Source organism: Diabrotica virgifera, chromosome 1 (assembly GCF_917563875.1).
Source record: "Diabrotica virgifera virgifera chromosome 1, PGI_DIABVI_V3a".
Classification (NCBI taxonomy): Eukaryota; Metazoa; Arthropoda; class Insecta; order Coleoptera; family Chrysomelidae; genus Diabrotica; species Diabrotica virgifera.
In genome coordinates, this window is record NC_065443.1 from 130,707,212 (window position 1) to 130,729,265 (window position 22,054).

General features: G+C 33.7%; 1 protein-coding gene across 5 annotated transcripts in view; it reads left to right on the forward strand.

Moving 5' to 3' along the window:
* LOC114326427 (glucose transporter type 1) overlaps positions 1–22,054 on the forward strand; it is a 659,305-nt gene that overhangs the window by 309,362 nt on the left and 327,889 nt on the right. For all 5 annotated transcript variants that reach the window (XM_028274797.2, XM_028274796.2, XM_028274795.2 and 2 more), the window contains one exon: positions 5,331–5,533. In XM_028274797.2, coding sequence (XP_028130598.1) covers positions 5,331–5,533 — 203 coding nt within the window. The remainder of the gene's footprint in view (positions 1–5,330; positions 5,534–22,054) is intronic.

Genomic DNA, 22,054 nt, shown 5'->3' on the forward strand with positions numbered 1-22,054 from the left:
AAAAAGAAGATTTAGGAGTGCTAATTTGTTTATAAATAAAATAACACACTTTCTGTGGACTTGTCATACCCCATATTACTAATATATGCAATCTTAAGATTCGATTTTAGCAATAAAATAGCTGGTAAATAACTTTTCCCAAAATGACATTTATTCGATAATTTTCCCAGACTATCAACAAACGTTGCGTTTGTGGCATAGCCAATAAATCCAATAAACAGGAGGACCAACCCAAATTCTGAGCAGTGTCAAAATGATAACGTTAATATCCCCAGTTGGAACTAATATCGAAATGAATAGGAATCACTATAAATTACATCTGTCATGGCGGAGTCGAAATTAAATTGCGACATCGAAATTAATTAGAATCAAGCCACAGGTATTGTTCTTATTGGTTCAAAAACCAGAAAATGCTCAAACCCGTTATGTTTTATTTCCGTGGATCTATTTTGTAAATATAATTATCTGAAACTTTCCTTCCTGTTTTAGATTATTTTTGCTATTTTTTCTATATTTATACTATTTTTGCTCTGAAAAAACTATGATTTTCAACTCACATTTTTTTAAATATGGTGTAGTTACAATATATGGTATAATAACCCTAGCAATATTGAGATACTAACAAATTAACTACTTTTTACTTACTTACTTAATCAGTAGACCCATTGATACCTTTCGATGTTGGGCCTCTACTATTTTAAAGGTTCTTATATTTTTATGAAAGTTTATGTACAGATAAAAATTATAAATATGACTTGGCTCAAAGCAGTTTTAATATAAAATATAAGCATAATGTAAAATCAATACTACATTATGGAAAGTTCAAGGGGTCGCATATCGCACACATATGACATTTATTAATTGTCAAGGGTATTTGTAGAGTGATATAAAAATCTTTATCGTACCTTTTATAAAGTTGTTTGGTTTGTTTTATATTTTTATTTGTAGTAACTTGTTTCGTAAAAAAAACTAAAAGTAATGAAATAAAGCTGTGTGCAACGCTTTTAACACATATATTGCTTTCTTTTTTTTTTCTTGTCTAAGGCTAAGGCCAGACAAGCGATAATTTACGGCGCTGTAACCGCAATAAACGCTCCCCGTTCCGGGGAGAAGATCAAGGGGACGATCACCAACTAGATGGTCCGACCAAATAAAGAATTCAGCTGGAAACTCATTCTGCGAAGCTCTTAGAGCAGCTGAAGAGAAGCGCAGTAAGCAAGAACCAATAAAATTATGGCCAGACGGGGATGTAAATTACGGCGTATCGCGAGATGTAAATAAAGTGTTTTGGTTATTGTTGTTGCTAGATGAGCTACAAATTTGGACCCAGGTCCATTCGTTTGCGACATGACGCCGAAGATGGGCCCATTTGATGTTGCTGCGCGATATTTTACAGCTCAGTCTGGCCATCCACTATACTCACCATGAGACCCATTTTCGCGCTTCATTTTATAGCTCTTGGCGAAAGGCCACACGGGCGATAATTTACGGTGCCGTAAGAGCAGTAAACCCATTGGTTGACTTACTCCTCCATCAATTGTAGATGAAATAGGAGTTAGTCAACTAATGCCTCGTCGGGTTTACTGCTCTTACGGCACCGTAATTTCTCGCCCGTGTGGCCTTAGCCTTACGGCGCCGTAAATTGTCGCTTGCCTGGCTTTAGCCTAAAAGTACGTATCCATACGTTGGTGCTCCGTGTAGCAGCTCCACATAGTGGATATATTGGTGCTCGCCGCTCAGCGCTCACCCTCTTCGCTTCAACCGGTTTGCGGTTTATATGATGTAGAGGAGCTCATGCCTTATCCATATGAGCACTGAGCAGCTACATGGAGCACGGAGAATCAACGCATGGATACGTACCTTTAGATTTGTTTGATGGCTTTCCCATAGCGTAATTATCGATAGTTGGTATTCTACAATTATTCGTACGTTACTTTACCATTTACACCATATTTGTCTTCCCCTCTCAACATGTATTTCTTTTTTTTTTTTTAATATATACATACAGTTCTTTTGAAGGAAAGGCTTTTTTTATAATTCAGTACTAGTGTTTAGTAAGAACAAGATTGAACACGAAACAATCTACGTTAAAGGAAAAACTTTAGAGAGAGTACCCTGATATAATTATTTGATCTAATTATTTTGGGCCGCAGCCTTGAAATTAAACGACACACAGAGATGACCAGAAGCGCTTTCAATAAGATAAAGAACAGTATTATGCAATGGAAAACTGGGATTAGAAATTAAGACTGGAGTACTGAGATCTCACGTATTCTCTGTCCTTTTATATGGAGTTGAAACCTGGACAGTTACGGACCCAACTGAAAATAGTTTCTGCTTTGATATGTGGTGTTATCGAAGTATGTGGAACATATCATGGACACAAAACGTAACAAAGACGGAAACATTAAGAACTCAACATTACTCAACACTATGAAGGAAAGAAAAATTAGCTAAGGTTCTGCAAGTAAACTAAGAGACTCATTAATACTCACCTCAGCTGGGTGCTATTCTTCAAGGTGTGAAATTCTATCAACAAGAGATCTACCTGTTTTACGGAATGACCACTTGTTTATTTAACCTTTCAGAGATATGGTATGATGGTACATAAAATGTAACGTCGGACTCACAGTCCGCATCCAGAAAAGGTCCAAAAAACAAATATTTTCGGAAAAACGGTTTGAGAACTTGTCAAATATTTATGGTACTAGTACACTTTAGAACAGTGATGCTCAGACTTACACTGCATGGTATCTACCACATAAACTGCAAGCGTCCAGCGATCGACTGCTAGAAAAAAAAACAATTTTGAAAATAAAAATATTTATTGCACATTTTTATTTGATAAAAAGTTGTAACTACAGAGAGTTGCAATTAAAGTCATGTTTTTCATCTTAATTTTATGTGTATGTTGATCCATGATCTATCCATCCAAGTTTTTCGTATGATGGTAAGTAATTACCGAGGGCCAAACGCAAGCATGATGAGAGATGTTCGTAAGTTAGCCGATTACGCTACTTTGATTTCACTACCTTCATTTGTGAAAATGCAGGCTCACTCAAGTACGTTGATCCAAAAAATGCTGTGAGCTCCAGAGCTACTTGCTTCAAGGACGGATATTTTTGTCAGATGAAAGACCAACATTTCGTATCAGTCGCTCTGGACGGAAGTGATCTCCATGTTGAAAGTAATGGATATTTCTGTGGCAATTTTTTCTAAATCTTTGCAAGATAATGGATTAGACACACATGTTACCATACCTGTTAGTTTTTTAAAATCAGCGTCTTTTAGAGTGTCTTTTAAACTCGCTATGTCCTTCCAGCTCCGTCTCGTTATAAACATACTTCAAATGAGCGCTTACCCTTTTTTTGAACGGTGGAAAGTTGTTTAAATCCTTTCAGTTCATTTAATTAATCCATATTTTTTCTGTATTTGTATTTTTACAAAATGTAAAAAGTGTATTTCTTCAAAATATTTGGCGATCGACCGGTCGCACTTTGAGCACCACTGCTTTAGAAGACCAAAAATAGTCATTTTTTCAAGAATTTTTTTCTTAGAACCTTTATTAAAAATGAACATAAAACTTTTTACATATTAATATCTAACTCTTAGAGAGTAAAAAAATATATCTTTTTTCATTTATGCACTTGCAATAATATTGTAGAGGGTGCAAAAGTCGAGGCCTCGAAAAATGATGGCGGACAGTTAATTTCAGGATTGGGATATCTGAAACAAAACAGTCTTACTGCATTTGAAAGAGGAAGGTTTCTTACGTGACAATTTACCACAATTTGACCAAAAAATAAAAAATAAATATTTTTTAACCATGAAAAACTGAAGAAATTAGGGCGATTTTTTCACAAATTTTTTTTTCAAATTTCCGTAAAATCTTTTTTTGCGGAATTTTTCACTAACGGTGGTAAATTGTAACGTAATAAACCTTCCTTTTTCAAATGCCGCTCGATTTTTTTGCTTCAGAGATCCCAATCCTGAGATTAACTGTCCGCCATCGGAACCTATTTTTCGAGGCCTCGATTTTGGCCCCGTCTACAATATTAGTCTACGTGCATAAATGAAAAAAGATATATTTTTTATATTCTCTAAGAGTTAGATATTAATATTTAAAAAGTTTTATGCTCATTTTTAATAAGTGTTCTGAGAAAAAAAATCTTGAAAAAATGCTTTTTTTGGTCTTCTAAAGTATACTAGTACCTTAAAATAAACAAAAAAAAAAACATTTGCACAAAAATTTAGTATTATTTGTATTAAACTCTTGCTTTAAAAATAAAAGTTAAAAGATGTATCTTTTTCACATTTTGGGTACTATAAAACACAAAAACCCAAATTATACAAACACAAAACAACTATTTCTAAGAAATTAAACACAGACTTAACAAAAAACAAATGTTTGAGCCATATAGTAGATACCTATGTAATGAAATGTGACACTCTTTGTGCAACATCCAAGACTTCTGAGATTGGCTCCTTAATTTTTTGTTCCTTGTTGCCGACGCGGTCCTGTATCTCTTCGAAATCTCCTTCCAAACTAGCATCGCCATGGACAAGGTTCAACTTCTGGCTCAGAATCAGAGAGAAATTTCGCATGAAGCTTTAAAAGATATGCTTGTTGCTTTTCAAATCTCATATTCAAAAAATCTGTAAAAAAAGAAGTTTATATCATTCACATATTATACATAACACATAATCAGTATATTAGACAATTATTATAAATCACATAAATATTTTTATTTATTCTAGAAATAAAATATTTTATAACTGGATCTTACCTGAAGATTTGTTACAACTTGCATAACGTGCGGACTCACGCTCCGCAATTCAATATAACATCAGAACTAAATGCACTAGACAACTTTCGCATCCCCCCTAAATAAAGTGTCCCCCTGCTTGATGCTATCGAGCACTCCACGACCGAGCCCGTAATTAATCTTCAGAAATCGACCAATAATTCGACAAGCAGACTCATAGTCCGCACGTTAACTCTGAAAGGTTAAGTACACATTTCCGTCAATAGTAGGTACCCCACTGAGCTGAATATTAATGACTTTCTTAGTTTGCTTGCAGATCTATACTTTGGTCTCATACTTAGGAATTTTTAATTAAACTTGTTGTTTCTAATTATATTTGTGTTACAACACTAATTTATTTTTGGTTGGCTCACCATGTTCTTGTAACACTGATGATGCTCTTGTTACAGAGCGAAAACGTTTTGTATATGTTTGTAGCCCTTTAGGGCTTTTTAAACTAAAATACCTTTTACCAAGAGGAACATTTTTTATTAAATTTCACTTTTAATTTTTTTCTCTTTACAGGGCTGAATACTTCCCTCGTACCAATGTATATATCGGAAATATCACCTTTAAATCTTCGGGGAGGCCTTGGTACCGTTAACCAACTGGCTGTTACAATCGGTCTTCTACTATCGCAAGTCTTAGGTATAGAACAAATATTAGGAACCAACGAAGGATGGCCTCTTCTACTAGGTCTCGCTGTGGTACCAGCAGTGTTACAACTGGTAAGTTATTTTGGAGTTTTTAACACATTGAGAAATGAGTTCAACCCTTAACCACTGACATGCGGTATGCAATACCGCACCGAAAGTATACTTTGTTGTGAAACGTGATTTATAAAAGATTCCTAGAACACCATCTGTGTACATGTACCTTCAAGTGGTGTGTAATTATATCTTCTCTCAACTGCCGCAGTTTTAGTATGGTTTAGTGTTTGAGCTACGTTGACGTAAAGTTTTCTCATGTAGAGCAATCTCATGTATTTTTTCACTATTTGTATGGCATCCAGTTCATCCATCTAACTGCTATGAACATTATTTTACTATTTGTTGGTTACCACAATACTCAAGTTTTTTTGTAAAAACAATTCAGTTTGTAAAGGATTTTGTAGGAACCTTCACCATTTTTTTTAATATTATGCATACGTTCTTAATAATTTTCATAAAGTTTATTTTACTTGGAGCGGCATTTTATTCTACAGCTAGTCCAGAGAAATAAGGTTTTTGTCGGGACACTTGAGCAGCCAGGTTGCAAATGGGTTTTTTGGGTACTATATACCTAATACGTTATAAATACAAAAATGCCCGTCACAGTTCGGGCGAAAAATTTAATTATTAACAAATAAGGGTCAAAAATGGCAGTTTTTTCATTTAAATCGCTACATTTAAACATAGGGTAATTAAATATTTTGTTTATAATATTCTTCTTTTAGTAGATTAGCCAAGGTTTAAAATGGCACTTTTTGAATTTTGGTCTGATCATTTGTTGCTTCGGAAATTGCAAAATAAGACTAAAATTTCTAAAAAAAAATTGCTATAACTTTTGCGAAAATGGCTTTAAGACTTTCATACTGCAAGAAAAGTTGAGTCAAACAGTTCTTGTAATTCACAAAAAATTTTAAGACGATTCGTCAATTAGTTTAAATTTTATTCAATTTGTTTATAGCAAAGAGCTTTTTTCGCAATATTATTGTTCAGAAAATAATAATGATATAGGAAATCTGTGGAAACCACATGAAAGAAGAATAGTTATGTTTTCAAAGTATTGAAAAAATCATTAAAAACTCGTTTTTATCACTCCTAAAATAGAGTCATTTTGGCTCATAAACAATTTAAATAGCTTTGTTAATTTTGACTGTAGAGTAAATCTACTTTGGGATACAAAAGCTGCTATTTTTACACGAATTTTCAAAAAAAACTTTTTGTCTAGGTTAATTAGGGTCAAATTTAGTCACTTTTATTATTTAATTCACAATTACTTCTATATACACAAAATTCTCCTGTAACAGTGTTAGTTGGCATACTACTCCGAAACGGCTTGGCCGATTTTTATGAAATTTTACACGTATATCCTATAGGACTGAGAATAGGTTTTAATCTTTTTTTAATACCCATAAGTTATAAGGATTTTTTTTATTTTTTGGACAAAATTTCCTATCTTAATTTTATATGATGTATAATTAAAAAATACATACAACCCATAATTTTCACTCTTCTATCACCAACCGCTATTTGTTAATAGCCATATATATATTTACATCTATAAAATTCTCCTGTCACAATGTTAGTTGCCATACTCCTCCGAAACCGCTTGACCGAATGAAATTATATATGTATATTCAGTATGCCTTAGAATAGGTCGTAATCTATTTTTCATATCCCTGAGTGATAAGGGGGCTTCCCCCTAAAATTTTGTAGTCTTAGGTGGGGATGTATGTACATAACGTACTCTATTAGATTACGAGTACATACAAATTAAAAAAATTTTGATCAAAATCCATCAACAAGCTCCGTCGTTATTGAACGCAGCATATGTTTGCAGGATCAGTTTCATTTTTTGAGTGCACGGATTTTAATAATTCCCCTCCACCGACCACGAATCGATTTCGTTAGGACGTCATTTTTAAAGCTTTATTATCTACTCTGTTGAGGTTCAAAATTTACTACAACATTTACACATAAACTATATACCTACCTTCAACTTCAAAATGTCTCTAGCTAGGTTGCTTAATTGTTATAAAAAAGTAGCCGTCAATTAAATAAAAAAAGTGGTTAACTTTGATCGTAATTAACCTAGGCGAAAAGTTTGTTTTTGAAAATTCGTATAAAAATAGCAGTTTTTCAAATCTCTTTATAGTTTTAGCCTACAGTCAATATTAACAAAGTTATTCAAACTGCTTATAAGCCAAAAATGACTCTATTGTGATCCACTAATGTTTTCGAAGTGATAAAAATGACTTTTGAATGAATTTTTAAATGCGTTGGAAACATGACTATGCTTCTGTCATGTGGTTTCCACAGAATTGATATATCATTATTATTTTCTGAACAATAACATTGCGAAAAAAAAGATCTTTGGGAAAAACAAATTGAATAAAATTTACACTAATTGACGAATCGTCTTAAATTTTTTTTTGTGCATTATATGGACAGTTTGACTCAACTTTACGTGCAATATGAAAATCTTAAATTCATTTTCGCCAAAGTTATAGCAATTTTTTTATTTTCGAAATTTTAGTTTTATTTTGCAATTTTCGAAGCAACAAAAGATCGAACCAAAATTCAAGAACTGATATTTAAAACCATTGCTAATCTATTAAAAAATGATTACTATAAATAAGATATTTAACCTTTAACTACACGCGCTGGCGTACTTTGTACGCCAGATATAAGAATTCTACTGGAAATATATTTAAAAATTTAATTTTTGACCTTGCTTAATTTTCTAAGCTATCACTGGAATGTGCTTTACAATTTGGTTTTAGCTTCGTTATAATCGGCGTTCTGGAAAGATCGTAATTTACATTTTATTATTTGTTGTTTCCGGTGGTGGACAAGATACCCCAGGATTATATTACTATAAGTCGTAATATAAGTACATATTTTAATTGTTTTTTAGTCATTATGGCAAAAAATAGATTTTTCTTTGTAAACAATACTTTTTCTCCTGTAAAAAATCACATTTAAAAAAAATTTTTATTAGTAATTTTATTCATCATGGAATCCAGTTATTCCATGATTCCAGTTATAAATCCCAATTGGCTTACTGAAAAGGAACTCCAAGTATTCACTGATGCCGAATAAGGTTTATAACAAACAACTAAGTGTATTTTTTCAAAAAAAATTATACAAATCCGCTGTTTTTAAGTGTATTTTCTTGTGGCGTACAAAGTACGCCACGCGTGTAGTTATGTTATAACTTGATGCGCGGGTAGTTAAAGGTTAATTACCCTATTTTCACCTGTAGCGATTTAAACAAAAAAACTGCCACTTTGACCCTTATTTGTTAAAAACTAAATTTTAAACGGGCATTTTTGTATTTTTAATGTATTAAGGTAGACTTCCGCACCAAGCGACCGAGACAGGAGACCGCGACAGGCGACAGATAGGCGAGGTCTCCCCACGACTACTCTCAATGCAATTATATCAGGGTAGTTCTGCAGCCCGCGACCGAGACCAGCGACCAACTATCGTCTAATCGCGACCTGTCTGTCTACCTAGGAGGTAGACTTCCGCACCAAGCGACCGAGACAGGAGACCGCGACAGGCGACAGACAGGTCGCGATTAGACGATAGTTGGTCGCTGGTCTCGGTCGCGGGCTGCATAACTACCCTGATATAATTGCATTGAGAGTAGTCGTGGGGAGACCTCGCCTATCTGTCGCCTGTCGCGGTCTCCTGTCTCGGTCGCTTGGTGCGGAAGTCTACCTAGGGATATAGTACCCAAAAACCCATTTGCAACCTGGGTGCTCAAGTGTCTCGAACATGATATATTGTTGCCTTATTTTCCTGGCGTAAGCAGTGTGAAGAATTATTCCGCAGTTGATGCAAAAAATAAATATAGTGATATAAGGCAAATTCGTATTGAAAACAAAGGAGAATAGGCAACGGTGTGCAATAATACCGCATGTCAGAGTCTACATATGGGGTTAAGGGTTAATAAATAAATTTATCACTTACCAAAACTGTATCATACCCAGCCTAATTATTTCTTTATCATTTCTTATTGAAAGATTTTGATAAGTATTTCGTAAAGTACCTTAAGTGAAGTTTGAAGTTATTTAATTTAAGTGAAATTGCATTTAACTCTAATTAAATGTTCAAATTGCCATCTACCTGCCTTTCATCAGTAATTTAACAGTCAAAGACAATCTTGAACCGTCAACGACAATGTTGAACTTGTGAATTTAATTATTCTAGTTTTGAAATCTTGTAAATTTTGAGGTCGTTCTGCGATCTAGATCATCCTGATTGCTGTTTTAAAACGTATTGAATAATTGAATTAAATGAGAAGTAAATTAGTACCTAGTTTTATCTACTACAATAGTTAAAGAAGTTTATACAGGGTGAGTCATGAGGAACTGTACATACTCCTACCTCGCATAGAGGCCCCTATGGGGAATATCAAATGACCATTAAAAAGTGTCTGCTCCCATTGTTTAATAATATACAGGGCGAGTTTCGCATTTTGACAGAAATTTGTATTCGTCATAATTTTTGAACGGTCAGGTCGATGTGTCTCTTATTTTGGTCAATCGTTACACTATTGCCACCTAATCAACTGATTTATTCAAACTAGAAAAAATCAGGTCCGGATTTAAAAAAAATTAGTTCGTTTGGGTCTTAGAAAAAATTTCACCCTGTATAAGCTTTTTGAAAACTCTAATATGAATTTTACAAATAAGACAAATAGGCAATTAAAACAACATATTTATTTTTTTCCGCACACGATTGCCTAATTTTTTATAAAAAAATCAAATTTGATTATGAATTAAAAGTTTGGTAAAGTGAACCATAGATTTAACAAAATTAACTTTTATTACCAAAATTAATTTTTTTTTTAACAAATATTTAATTTATGTTACCACCAATTAACTGAAACAAGAAAAAAATCAGGTCCGGATTTAAAAAATAAGTTCGTTTTGGTCTTAGAAAAAATTTCACCCTGTATAGGCTTTTTGAAAACTCTAATATGATTTTTACAAATTAGACAAATAGGCAATTAAAATGGCATATTTATTTTTTTCCCCACACGATTACTTAATTTTTTATAAAAAAAAATCAAGTTTGACTATGAATAACTAAAAGTTTGGTAAAGTGAACCATAGATTAAAAAAAAATAACTTTTATTACAAAAATGAATTTTTTTTTAACAAATATTTAATTTATGTTATCACCCAATCAACTGATTTATTCAAACTAGAAAAAAATCAGGCCCGGATTTAAAAAATTTGTTTGTTTGGGTCTTAGAAAAAATTTCACTTTGTATACGTTTTTTGAAAACTCTAATATGAATTTTACAAATAAGACAAATAGGCAAAATCAAATTTGACTATGCATAAAAAGTTTGGCAAAGTTTTTGCATAGATTTAAAAAATTAACTTTTTTAACAAAAATTAATTTACGAAAACAACGTTTTTGTTAAAATTAAAAGTTTTACCATTTTTTTTTTCTATAACACGTCTAGATCTAAAACTTCCCATAACACTTCTTTTGGACTCTATAGTTTAACATAGACGTGATCAAATTGATAAATTTTAAATTTTTCCACCTAATTTTTGCGATTTACAAGTTTGCTACTTTTACAAGAAGAAGACTGAAAGTCTACAACAATTTTCATAGTCTTCACAATGGTAAGAGGTATGTGCTGTAAAAATTTCAGAAAAAAAATATTAAAATGGAACAGAGTTGTAGCGAGTTTACACCGTGAGTTAATTTTTTTTTTTTTTTTCATTTTTAGGTTAAAATTCCGATTTTGACAAATTTGATTTTTTAATAAAAAATTAAGTTATCGTGTGGGGAAAGAAATAAATATGCCATTTTAATTGCCTATTTGTCTTATTTGTAAAATTCATATTAGAGTTTTCAAAAAGCGTATACAGAGTGAAATTTTTTCTAAGACCAAAACGAACTAATTTTTTAAATCCGGACCTGATTTTTCTCTAGTTTGAATAAATCAGTTGATTGGATGGTAACATAAATTACTTATTTGTGCAAAAAAAAATTAATTTTTGTAATAAAAGTTATTTTTTTTTTAATCTATGGTTCACTTTACGAAACTTTTAATTCATAGTGAAATTTATTTTTTTTATAAAAAATTAAGTATTCGTGTGCGGAAAAAAATAAATATGCCATTTTAATTGCCTATTTGTCTAATTTAAAAAATTCATATTAGAGTTTTCAAAAAGCGTATACAGGGTGGAATTTTTTCTATGACCCAAACGAACTAATTTTTTTAAAGCCGGACCTGATTTTTTCTAGTTTGAATAAATTAGTTGATTAGGTGGTAATAGTGTAACGATTGGCCAAAATAAGAGACACATCGATCTGACCGTTCAAAAATTATGACGAATACAATTTTCTGTCAAAATGCGAAACTCGCCCTGTATATTATTAAACAATGGGAGCAGACACTTTTTAATGGTCATTTGTTATTCCCCATAGGAGCCTCTATACGAGGTAGGTGTATGTACAGTTCCTCATGACTCACCCTGTATACATATAAATGTTTAGAGCTACTCTTCTCCCTACTGTTACGTACATACTGCAAAAATACATGGGAAGAAAACGTGTCCAACTACCCTACTAGTATCAAAAAACAAAAATAAATTCTCATATTAGGCATACAAATAATAAGAACTGTAGCAAAAAATTGGGCTTAAGTCAAATCTAAGTTAATTACTTATACATTTACATATTACATTTTGCTACAAGCACTAATTTGTTGCATGAAATATGTAAATAAATAATGGCTCCATTAACAGAAACACAAAGAATCGATCAAAGAATGTTCTAATTTTCCTTTTGCGTAGAATTCATCCGAGTTTTCCTCATTAATTTGTATCTTTTCTCCTTCAGCCCATAAACAACCTTTACTTTTGCATTTTGTGCCTTAGTATCTGTTATTATTGTTCTAGGTACTTCCAGATAGTCTTTCTTTTGTGGAATTACAGACTTTGAGGCCACAAATGTCAGATCTGATTCTTCGCCCATTTTTACTTCTTTTTTCTCTTTTCGCCATTATTTTCTTAGCTTTTCGTCTCTCCCTCTCGTACATAATTTAAACCAGCGTTGCCTGGTTTGCAAGAAACCAAAATAATGGTCGTTTAAAAAAATTAACAACAATTATTTTAGGCAATAAGTTTTTAATAGACAGGTCATTGAGCAGATTTTTCGGTACAACTATTTTGGAATTATTGTCAATGAAACTAACTAACATTCAGAAGAAATTCGTATATGCATTGAAAAATGTCGAGCTGTGTTCGGCAAAGTAAAAGAAAACTATACCATTAGTCCATTGAAATGTTACATTTAGTGTGCATTTCTTAGAGGAGTCAATTTTATTTTTTTAATATGTAGGGGGGTTCAGTAGAAACCTAAGTTCAAGTTTTTGGGGTTGAGGCCCTTGTCCCCCGGCCGCCATCTTGGAAAAAGGGGTGCAAAGGGCTTTCGCGCTGTATCTCGTAAACTAGCTACCCTACAGAAAATTTAATTTCACCTAAAATGAAGCAAATTAAATTTTCTACAATTTTATATCTATTACTTTTTATCGTAAAGTGACCAACAAAAAAGTTATAAACAAAAATAAGAGAAAATTTTGTAAGAAATTTCTTTTGGAGGTTATATCTTTTTTTACGTTCATTTCACAATAAAATAACATCATAGCGATTTTGTAGAGGATTTTTCAATAAACAATTTTCACTATAAAGTTGTATAATTTTATTTATTATCTAGGTTTTACAGCGCTCCAAGCGACCAGATTCTCGAATTCTCGTAGAAAATAATGCTTTTCTATCTATACAGGGTGTTTCATTAATAATTGTCCATATAGTAACTGGAGAAACCTTAGCACAAAATACGAAGATTTAACCTAAAACACTTAAATAAAATGTGGTTCCTTACTGAGTTACAGAGTGTTTTATCTAAAAATTTTAAAAATATTTTTGCTCAGCATTTTAAAACTATTCAACGTATCCTTTTCATACTTAGTAAAAAGTGCGACTACTGGACAGCCTACTAAATTATGATAAACAAACGTTTCCAGCTACTACCAGAGGCGTACGACAGGGGATGGTGAATGGTTGACCCTTCTCAAATTTTAGACCACTGGAGGAATTACTATTTTAGTGCCATTTTTAGATTCTCCAATATTTTCTACGTAAATAACATACTCTTCATTGGTAACGATAAAGTTATTAGTTTTCGAGATATTTGAAGTTAAATATGAAACGGCACAGTTATTTTGATTAATTTATAATATGATTCATATGATTAAAATTTAAAAATTATTTGTACCCAGTACTTTAAAACTATTTGGCGCATCCTTATCATACTTGGCAGAAAGTGTAGGTACTGTACACCCTACTAGATTAAGATAAATAAACGTTTCTAGCTACTACCAGAGGCGTACGACAGGGGATAGTGGCTGGTTGACTCTTCTAAATTCTACGCCACTGACGAAATTGCTATTTTAGTGTAATTTTTTGATTTTGCAATACTTTTTATGTAAATAATATACTCTTCATTCGTAACGATAAAATGATTAGTTTTCGAGATATTTGAAATTAAAAATGAAGCGACACAATACATTAATCAAAATAACAGTGTCGTTTTATTTTTAACTTCAAAGATCTCGAAAACTAATGACTTTATCGTTACGAACGAAGAATTATTTTCATAGAATGTTTTGGAGAATTAAAAAATTGAACTAAAACAGCAATTTCGCCAGTGGTGTAGAATTTGGAAAGGGTCAACCATTCAATTTCCCCCGTCGTAGGCCTCTGGTAATAGCCAGAAACGTTTTTTAACATAATTTAGTAGCTTGTACAATACCTATACTTCCTGCCAAGTATGAAAAGGATACGTCGAATATTTTTAAAATGCTGAGCAAAAATAGTTTTTAAATTTTTAGATAAAACACCCTGTAACTCAGTAAGGAACCACATTTTATTTAAGTGTTTTAGGGTAAATCTTCATATTTTGAGCTAAGATTTCTCCAGTTACTATATGGACAATTATTAATGAAACACCCTGTATATTAGACGAGCGGCATTAACCGTTATGCCAACCACGAAAATCAAATTTAAGGTAAATGATCAATTTTGGTCTATTTTTATGTTTTCGAGGTCGCTGAATCCGAATATGAACTTTATTTTTATCTAGAGTTGGTGGAACACGTTAAAAAAATAAATTTTATACAAAAATGCCAAAAATCAATTTTGATGATTTTTCAAATTTACCTTGCTGTATCTTTGGTCGATGTAAACATTTCCTTTCAAAAATTTTACTGTGTCATCTTTGAAGTATGTAGATAACAATGAAATTTGTCCAAAATGTTTAAACACATTAAAAAAGGAGTTGTTAATTTATTAACATTTTGTCATCATATTTCGTTAGTTTCATGTTTACTTAAGAAAGTTGAGTGACAAACTTTTTAGTTTATAATTCTAACCAACACAACAATAAAATATAGTTCATGAAGAAGTTTTTTGGAAAATTTTAAGTCAAAATATATAATAGGAAAAAAGTTATGTTACTTCATATACAAGCGGCACACCCCAAAAAACGCTTATATCTCGAGATCCTGAACACGGTGTGGTGAATGGCTAATTTTTATCATACTTTATGATTTTGATATCAAAAATCGTTTTTTTGCTCTGCTTAAGAATTTTGCATTTTGCGGTTGCGTCATTCTTCTTCTGAAGCGGCGAATTTGTCCTCAAACAACTTCTTGGGCCTTTATATATATATATATATATATATATATATATATATATATATATATATATATATATATATATGCTTAGAGTTATAAGTTTTATAGTGGAAAGAAAGATCAAAAACAGATTAATAATAGTATAGGAATGTTAAAATCATAATAAATTGTATGAATAAAAAATATATATAGATAGAAAAGTAAGCCTAACTTTTGTTTTTATTGTATCCCTATGAGCATTCGAGAATCTGGTCAAGTTTGTAGCGCTGTAAAACCTATATAAATAAATAGAATTAAACAACTTTATAGTGGAAATTGTTCGCTGAAAAACCCTCTACAAAATTGCTATAATGTTATTTTATTTTAAAATGGACTGAAAAAAAGTTATAACATCCAAAAGGAAACTTGTTAAAAAAAATTTACATATTTTTTGTTATATCTTTTTTGTTGGTCACTTGACGATAAAAAGTAATAGAAACAAAATTGTGGAAAATATAATTTTCTACATTTTATCTTTAATTAGATTTTCCGTAGGTTTGGTAGTTTACGAGATATAGGGCGAAACCCCTTTGCACCCCATTTCCAAGATGGCGACCGGGGGACAAGGATGGCGACCCCAAAAACTTGAACTTAAGCTTCTACTGATTCCCCCTACACATTAAAGAAATAAAATTGACTCCTCTAAGAAATGCAAGGTACGGCCTAAAAAATGTAACATTTTAATGGACTACATGCATTAGTTTCGAAAGTGTAAAGAGCCAGGTTGATCAACAACCTCCCCAAGAGACGTTTAATGCAAGAAGATCGTTTTAAATTTTTTATATCTGGTTCTTTAATCAAATAGGTCCAATTTTCTACTTGGTGCAGTTTCTCATATGACATTTCTTATCTTTTAAAACCTTCGTTTTTTAAGTAGATAATTAGAAAGAAGTCCAATTTCTTCAGCATTAAAGATTTTATTGGTTTATAACTTTTTAACAAAACAGACCTCATTATTTACGCTGACCCTTTATATTCAGCTTACCATTGCATTTTGTAAGGTAAATTGCAGCTTGATTCATATCTTTTCCAACATTTCCACGTTTTCCTTAATTATTGTCGATAAAGTAGTATGTATTGTTCTGCCACTTATTTTTCCTTCGTGCAATTTTTTATTACGTTGATAACTTCAACTTTTTCACATAAAGGTAAATATTTTTTAGTTCGTGTTTTGTGCTCATTTCAACGATATATGGATGATTAATGAATTGAATAACGTAAGTGGGCTGACTGACTGAAATACTTCTTAAGGAGATGGGTACGTATTTTCGGCTGCACTGCTATTCAAATGGGGATTCATTCTTTTCGAATCCTGAGAAAACTAATAAGTATTTTTGAAAAATTTAAACACAGAATGAAAGATTACGTTATTAGCGAGGGCCGAAAGTCCCTGAGAACTCTATAATATTTATTTTAACCCGCGAGTAGTCGCGCCGTTAGATAGAATCTCACATTTTATCCTCTTTCGCGATAACTTGATGAAAATTTTTGCAATTTTGAAAAAATTTCGTAAGTGCCTCGATGAAGGGTGTAGTAATGCGTAGGATTTTTTTTCTTCTTCTTTTTTTTGTGGAATTTATGGCTTTGGGGAGAGCCAATTAGCTTTAATAATTGTTAGAAATAATATTTCTAACATACCTAACAAGTAAATAAAAATAGTATAAAATAAAAATTTGTTGTAAATTCGTATTTAAATTCGTATTTTGATATAGAATCTAACACGCGACTATTCACGTTACAGAAGTGAGCGCGACTACTCCCGGATTAATAAGTTACAGGGGTGAAAAGCTAAGAGAAAATTTAGTGTGATTTTTAATTTCAAATATCTCATTCAAAATAAACTTTTTATTTATTCTAAGGGACTTTAAGCCCTCCGTAATAATTTAGTCTTTCATTCTGCGTTTAAATTTTTGAAAAATATGTATTGGTTTTTTCAGGATTCGAAAAAAATGAACACAATGTCCGTGTAGTGTAGGAAACAGAGGTTGAACCTTGCAAAATGGACACAAGTCCGGTTTTATTTTTTTTTCTGGCATATCAAGGGGTGCTTATTATAAGACTAACTTTTTCTGAAAAAATTTCGCCCCGGAACCCCCCTTTTCACCCCTTTAAAGGGGGTAATTTATGGTTTTTGCAGAACGTAGCCCTTCCTGTACCTTTTACAAAAAATTTCTTTTACAAAAATATGAAGAGGACTATATTTTCTACGATTTATTTCCAACAGCATCTCTCTATCATCCACAGTTTAGCAAGGGTGGCGCCCCAAAATTGATAAGTTTTTAAAAAAGATGTTTTTAAAAAAAATATATTTTTCCCTAACTGTAACGGAAATTAAAAAGAAATGCTGCGGAGATTATTCACAAATAGATGATTGATTTTTTGGTATAGGTTTCACTTAAGGGTAATTGCCCTTTTTTTAATTACAGGGTGTTACATTTTAAAAAACCCCTTTTCATACCATATGAACCGTTTATGCTAGAGTAAAAAGACTTTCAGCGATTACCCATGTACTGGTGTTATTTACAAATTTGTATAATGCACCCCCATTTTTTCCCCGAAACCACCCAAAAAAAAAGAAGAATTAATAAATAAAGTGATTTTCTTGGAATCCTTCACACACAATGCCCTTCATTAATATGCTTCATATATCATATTGTGCAAGTTATTATTACCCATGCATGGACACTAAAAGCGATTTCCTAGTGCAACCCCTGTAGCCAAAAACAATAAATAAAATGGGGGGTTAAAAATTTTTTTTTGTTTTTTGCTTTTTGATCCATATGGGCATATGCTTCATCAATAGTGCTTTTCAAAAATATATATGGTTATTGCAACATTCCTGCGCAAACCACCCCTATCCTTGAAAATATACTGCAGAAACTACCCCTATACCTTATCCAGCATGTTTTTACGATTTTCTCATTACCTATTCATTTTTTTAAACAAAACTTATACAAGGTTAAAGACCACTATTTACTCTAAAAATTAGGTCCTATTCATTTTTTTCGTTTAAGCAACCGTTACGGCACAGTGGCGCCGTAAACCTCATATTATATGCTTTGACGGGCTCCAGTTTTTGTTTATTTTTTCGTCATCTGTTTGTTTTATTGATAAAGTACTTATGTAAAATAAAACAATAGAGTGTAACCTACAAATCATGACCTATGCACATTTTACATTCTTTGCTCCCCAAAGCTACAGTGGTGGCCCAAAATAAATTTTTTCATATTTTCGCCACCTACACGCATTTTATTGCGTTAATGCTACCTTAATAGCACAATATTCACCCCTAAGTGGTCGCTAAGCAGTGGCGGATCCAGGGAGGGGTGATGGGGGCGATCACCCCCACCCCTCTCAAACCAAGTGATATTATATTTGAAGATTATAAAAATATTCATTTATTTTTATAGAAATACTTATATTATATTAATATTATTTTTATAAGAATGACTTTTTATGCTTTAGCGACAGTGGCGGATCCAGCATCGTTAAGAGGGGGGTGCCAATTGGTTAAATTTCTATAAAAATAAATGAATATTTTTATAATCTTTGAATATAATGTGGCGTAATTGTCTTTTTACGCGGTTGACTCTACTATTTTATTTATTTATATTTTTAGGCACTAATTTAAATAAAGGAAGACTTACTTATATTATTTTATTTACATCACTTATTTATTTAATAATTACAAATAACACCAACTAACACATCTAATTTATTTACAACTCAAATTTATGATTTAATTAACTAAACATACTTCCGATAACTAATAAATACATTTCACTAAATCCGATTTCGAATACAATTATTATATCACGCGTCGCGGCTCGTTCATTGACTGACTGGCCTGTGCTCGAATTCCTGTTCTTAAATACTCTGACAGCGGTCGCCTCGAATCGCCGTGGAAGGTCTGGCCTTTACTCGTAATCCCGGGAAGCATCGAGAATAATTAGGCCAGGTCGTGAGGCGTCACATTGCCCCCTGCTTAAAAGATTGTTCCTCCTGGAACCTTGTCGGGACTGGAACTGGATGCTGGTATCTGCAACTGGACCCTCTTTTACAACTCCCAGTTGTATAAAAGTGACAGGGGACGGTCTTCTCTCCGCACCAGTAACTATGCGGATTGCAACAGACTAACACCTGGACCTCGGTGTCTTGGAAAATTTCTTCTACCATATTTCGGATAACTCTCCAGTCTAATTGGCTGCATTCTAACTTTGGCATGGCTAACTTTTGCACGTCGGACTCCAACACGTGCTCTCTCAATTGAATTAATGCATCCCATACATCTTGGTAGGTAGGTTGGTCACGGACAGTGTCTTTTGTTACCAGATAGAATAGGTAACGTGATGCATCTTGGAGTTTCAATGCTTTGCCAGGAGCTGGCAGTTGGCATTGAAGTTCTGCAACTCGACCAAACTTCCTTCGGAAGGCGGATGCCAACCCTCGTGCGTCTTTGATACTGGCCGGGATGGTATGGGCCACCGAATAGTCATCGGGAAGTGCGAGAAGATCTCGCTTTTCTTCAGTGGTAACACCATGTCTTGCTTTACCGGTACCTCCGTAGGCACCCATGAACTCTTCAAAGGTAAGGTCAGGTATTCCTCGAATTTGGTTGACTTCCACTTCTTCATCTACGTCGTGGTCTCCCTCGTACGGCGCCAACCGGTTATGGTGGACTATCATCGGCTTTCCCCTAGGAATCTTGCTTATTCGGTAGATAACGTCATTGATTTTCTTGACAATGAGGTACGGACCCTCCCAGAACTGCTGCAACTTGGGAGAACAACTTGTTCGCTTCTTTGGATTATAAAGCCAGACTTTGTCGTTCTCCTTAAAATATCCCCTCTCAGCTTGGGTATCGTATCGTTTCTTCATGCGGTCGCTAGCGATCTGAAGGTTAGACCGGACCAACTCATGTATATCGTCCATTCTTCTTCGTAATTCATTCACGTAATCCTCACCAGCAACATCTTCTCCAGGTCGACATCCAAACTCTAGATCACAGGGTAGACGCATCTCACGTCCAAATAGGACTTTTGCTGGTGTTTGGCCAGTTGATTCATTAACAGCATATCTATAGGCCATTGCGAAGAACGGAAGGTACTGGTCCAAGTCTCGTTGATGATTGGACACCATCTTTGTCAAATACTTGCCGACTGTCCTATTCATACGCTCCACCATTCCATCCGATTGCGGGTGATAGGCCGTGGTCCTTATCTTCTTCATGCCTAGTTTATCACAGATTCCTTGAAATAGATCGCTCTCAAAGTTCCTTCCTTGGTCACTATGGATCTCCAGAGGTACTCCAAATCGGCTGATGCAGTCTTTGATTAACACATCTGCAATAGTGGCGGCCTTCTGGTCTGGAATTGCGTAGATCTCCACCCACTTCGTGAAGTAATCCATTATCACCAACATGTATTTGCATCCATTGTCACTTTCTGGAAATGGCCCGGCAATATCCAAAGCTATTCTTTCAAACGGACTTCCAACATTGTACTGTCTCATAGGAGCCTTTCTTTTCCGGTAGGGTCCGTTACTTGTAGCACAGGTAGTACATTTCTTACACCAGTCCTTCACATCGTCAGAACTATTCATCCAATAAAATCGTTCCCGAATTCTCTGAAGGGTCTTCTTTACACCAAAATGCCCTCCTGATGGACTGTCGTGTAACTGACGGAGTACTTCGGCTACTCTGCTCTTTGGAATCACCATCTGTGTTCTCCTCACTGAACCATCATCATTTTCTATTACTCGTTTAAGCAAGCTGTCTTCCAAGATAAATGAGTCCCACTGGGTCCAATACGTCTTAACTACTGAGCTTAGGCTTGATATTTCTTGCCAAGATGGTCGACGATTTTCTTCTTTCCATTTTCGAATCTTCTGTAAAACTGGATCTTTTTCTTGTTCTTCCCTGATCTTAGTAGGCGTCCACTCGTCGTTGACCACTGTTGTTCTTAGTACTGCTGCTTCCTTTGACTCTGTTTTGTTGCAATGGGAACACTCTGCTGGGCACGGCCTTCTAGATAGAGAATCAGCGTTCCTGTGGCTAACTCCGGCCCGATGCTCGATGTTGAAATCATATTCTTGAAGTCGTTCAATCCATCTGGCTATCTGACCCTCTGGATTCTTAAACTGCATTAACCATTTAAGGGCGGCATGGTCGGTTCGGATTAGAAACTTCCTTCCGTAGAGGTATTGATAGAAGTGTTCCACTGATTTTACTACTGCTAGAAGTTCTCTTCTCGTGACGCAATAATTTCTTTCAGGTTTTGAAAGCACTTTACTAAAATATCCAAGGACTCGTTCCTGTCCTCCTTGAATCTGCGACAGCACTCCTCCAATTCCCACATTACTTGCATCCGTATCTAAGATGAACTCTCCTTCTGGCAGTGGATACCCTAATATTGGCGCTGTAATTAAATGCCTCTTCAAAGTTTCAAAGGCCGTTTGGCAGTCTCCATCCCAGCAATAATCCCTTGCTTCCTCTGTAAGTCACGTTAATGGCTTAGCAATATCTGCAAACTTCTTAATGATCTCCGGTAGTATGTACATAGTCCCAGAAAACTTCTCACTTGATGTTTATCAGTTGGTTCAGGCCATTCCTTAATGGAATCGATTTTTCCTTTATCCACGGCCACTCCTTCTTTGCTGACTATATGACCTAAATAATTGACTTTACTTTGAAATAACTGGCATTTCTTGGGATTTAACATTAACTGGGCAGCTTTAAGTCGATTAAAGACGTCTTCTAAATTCTTCAGGTGGTC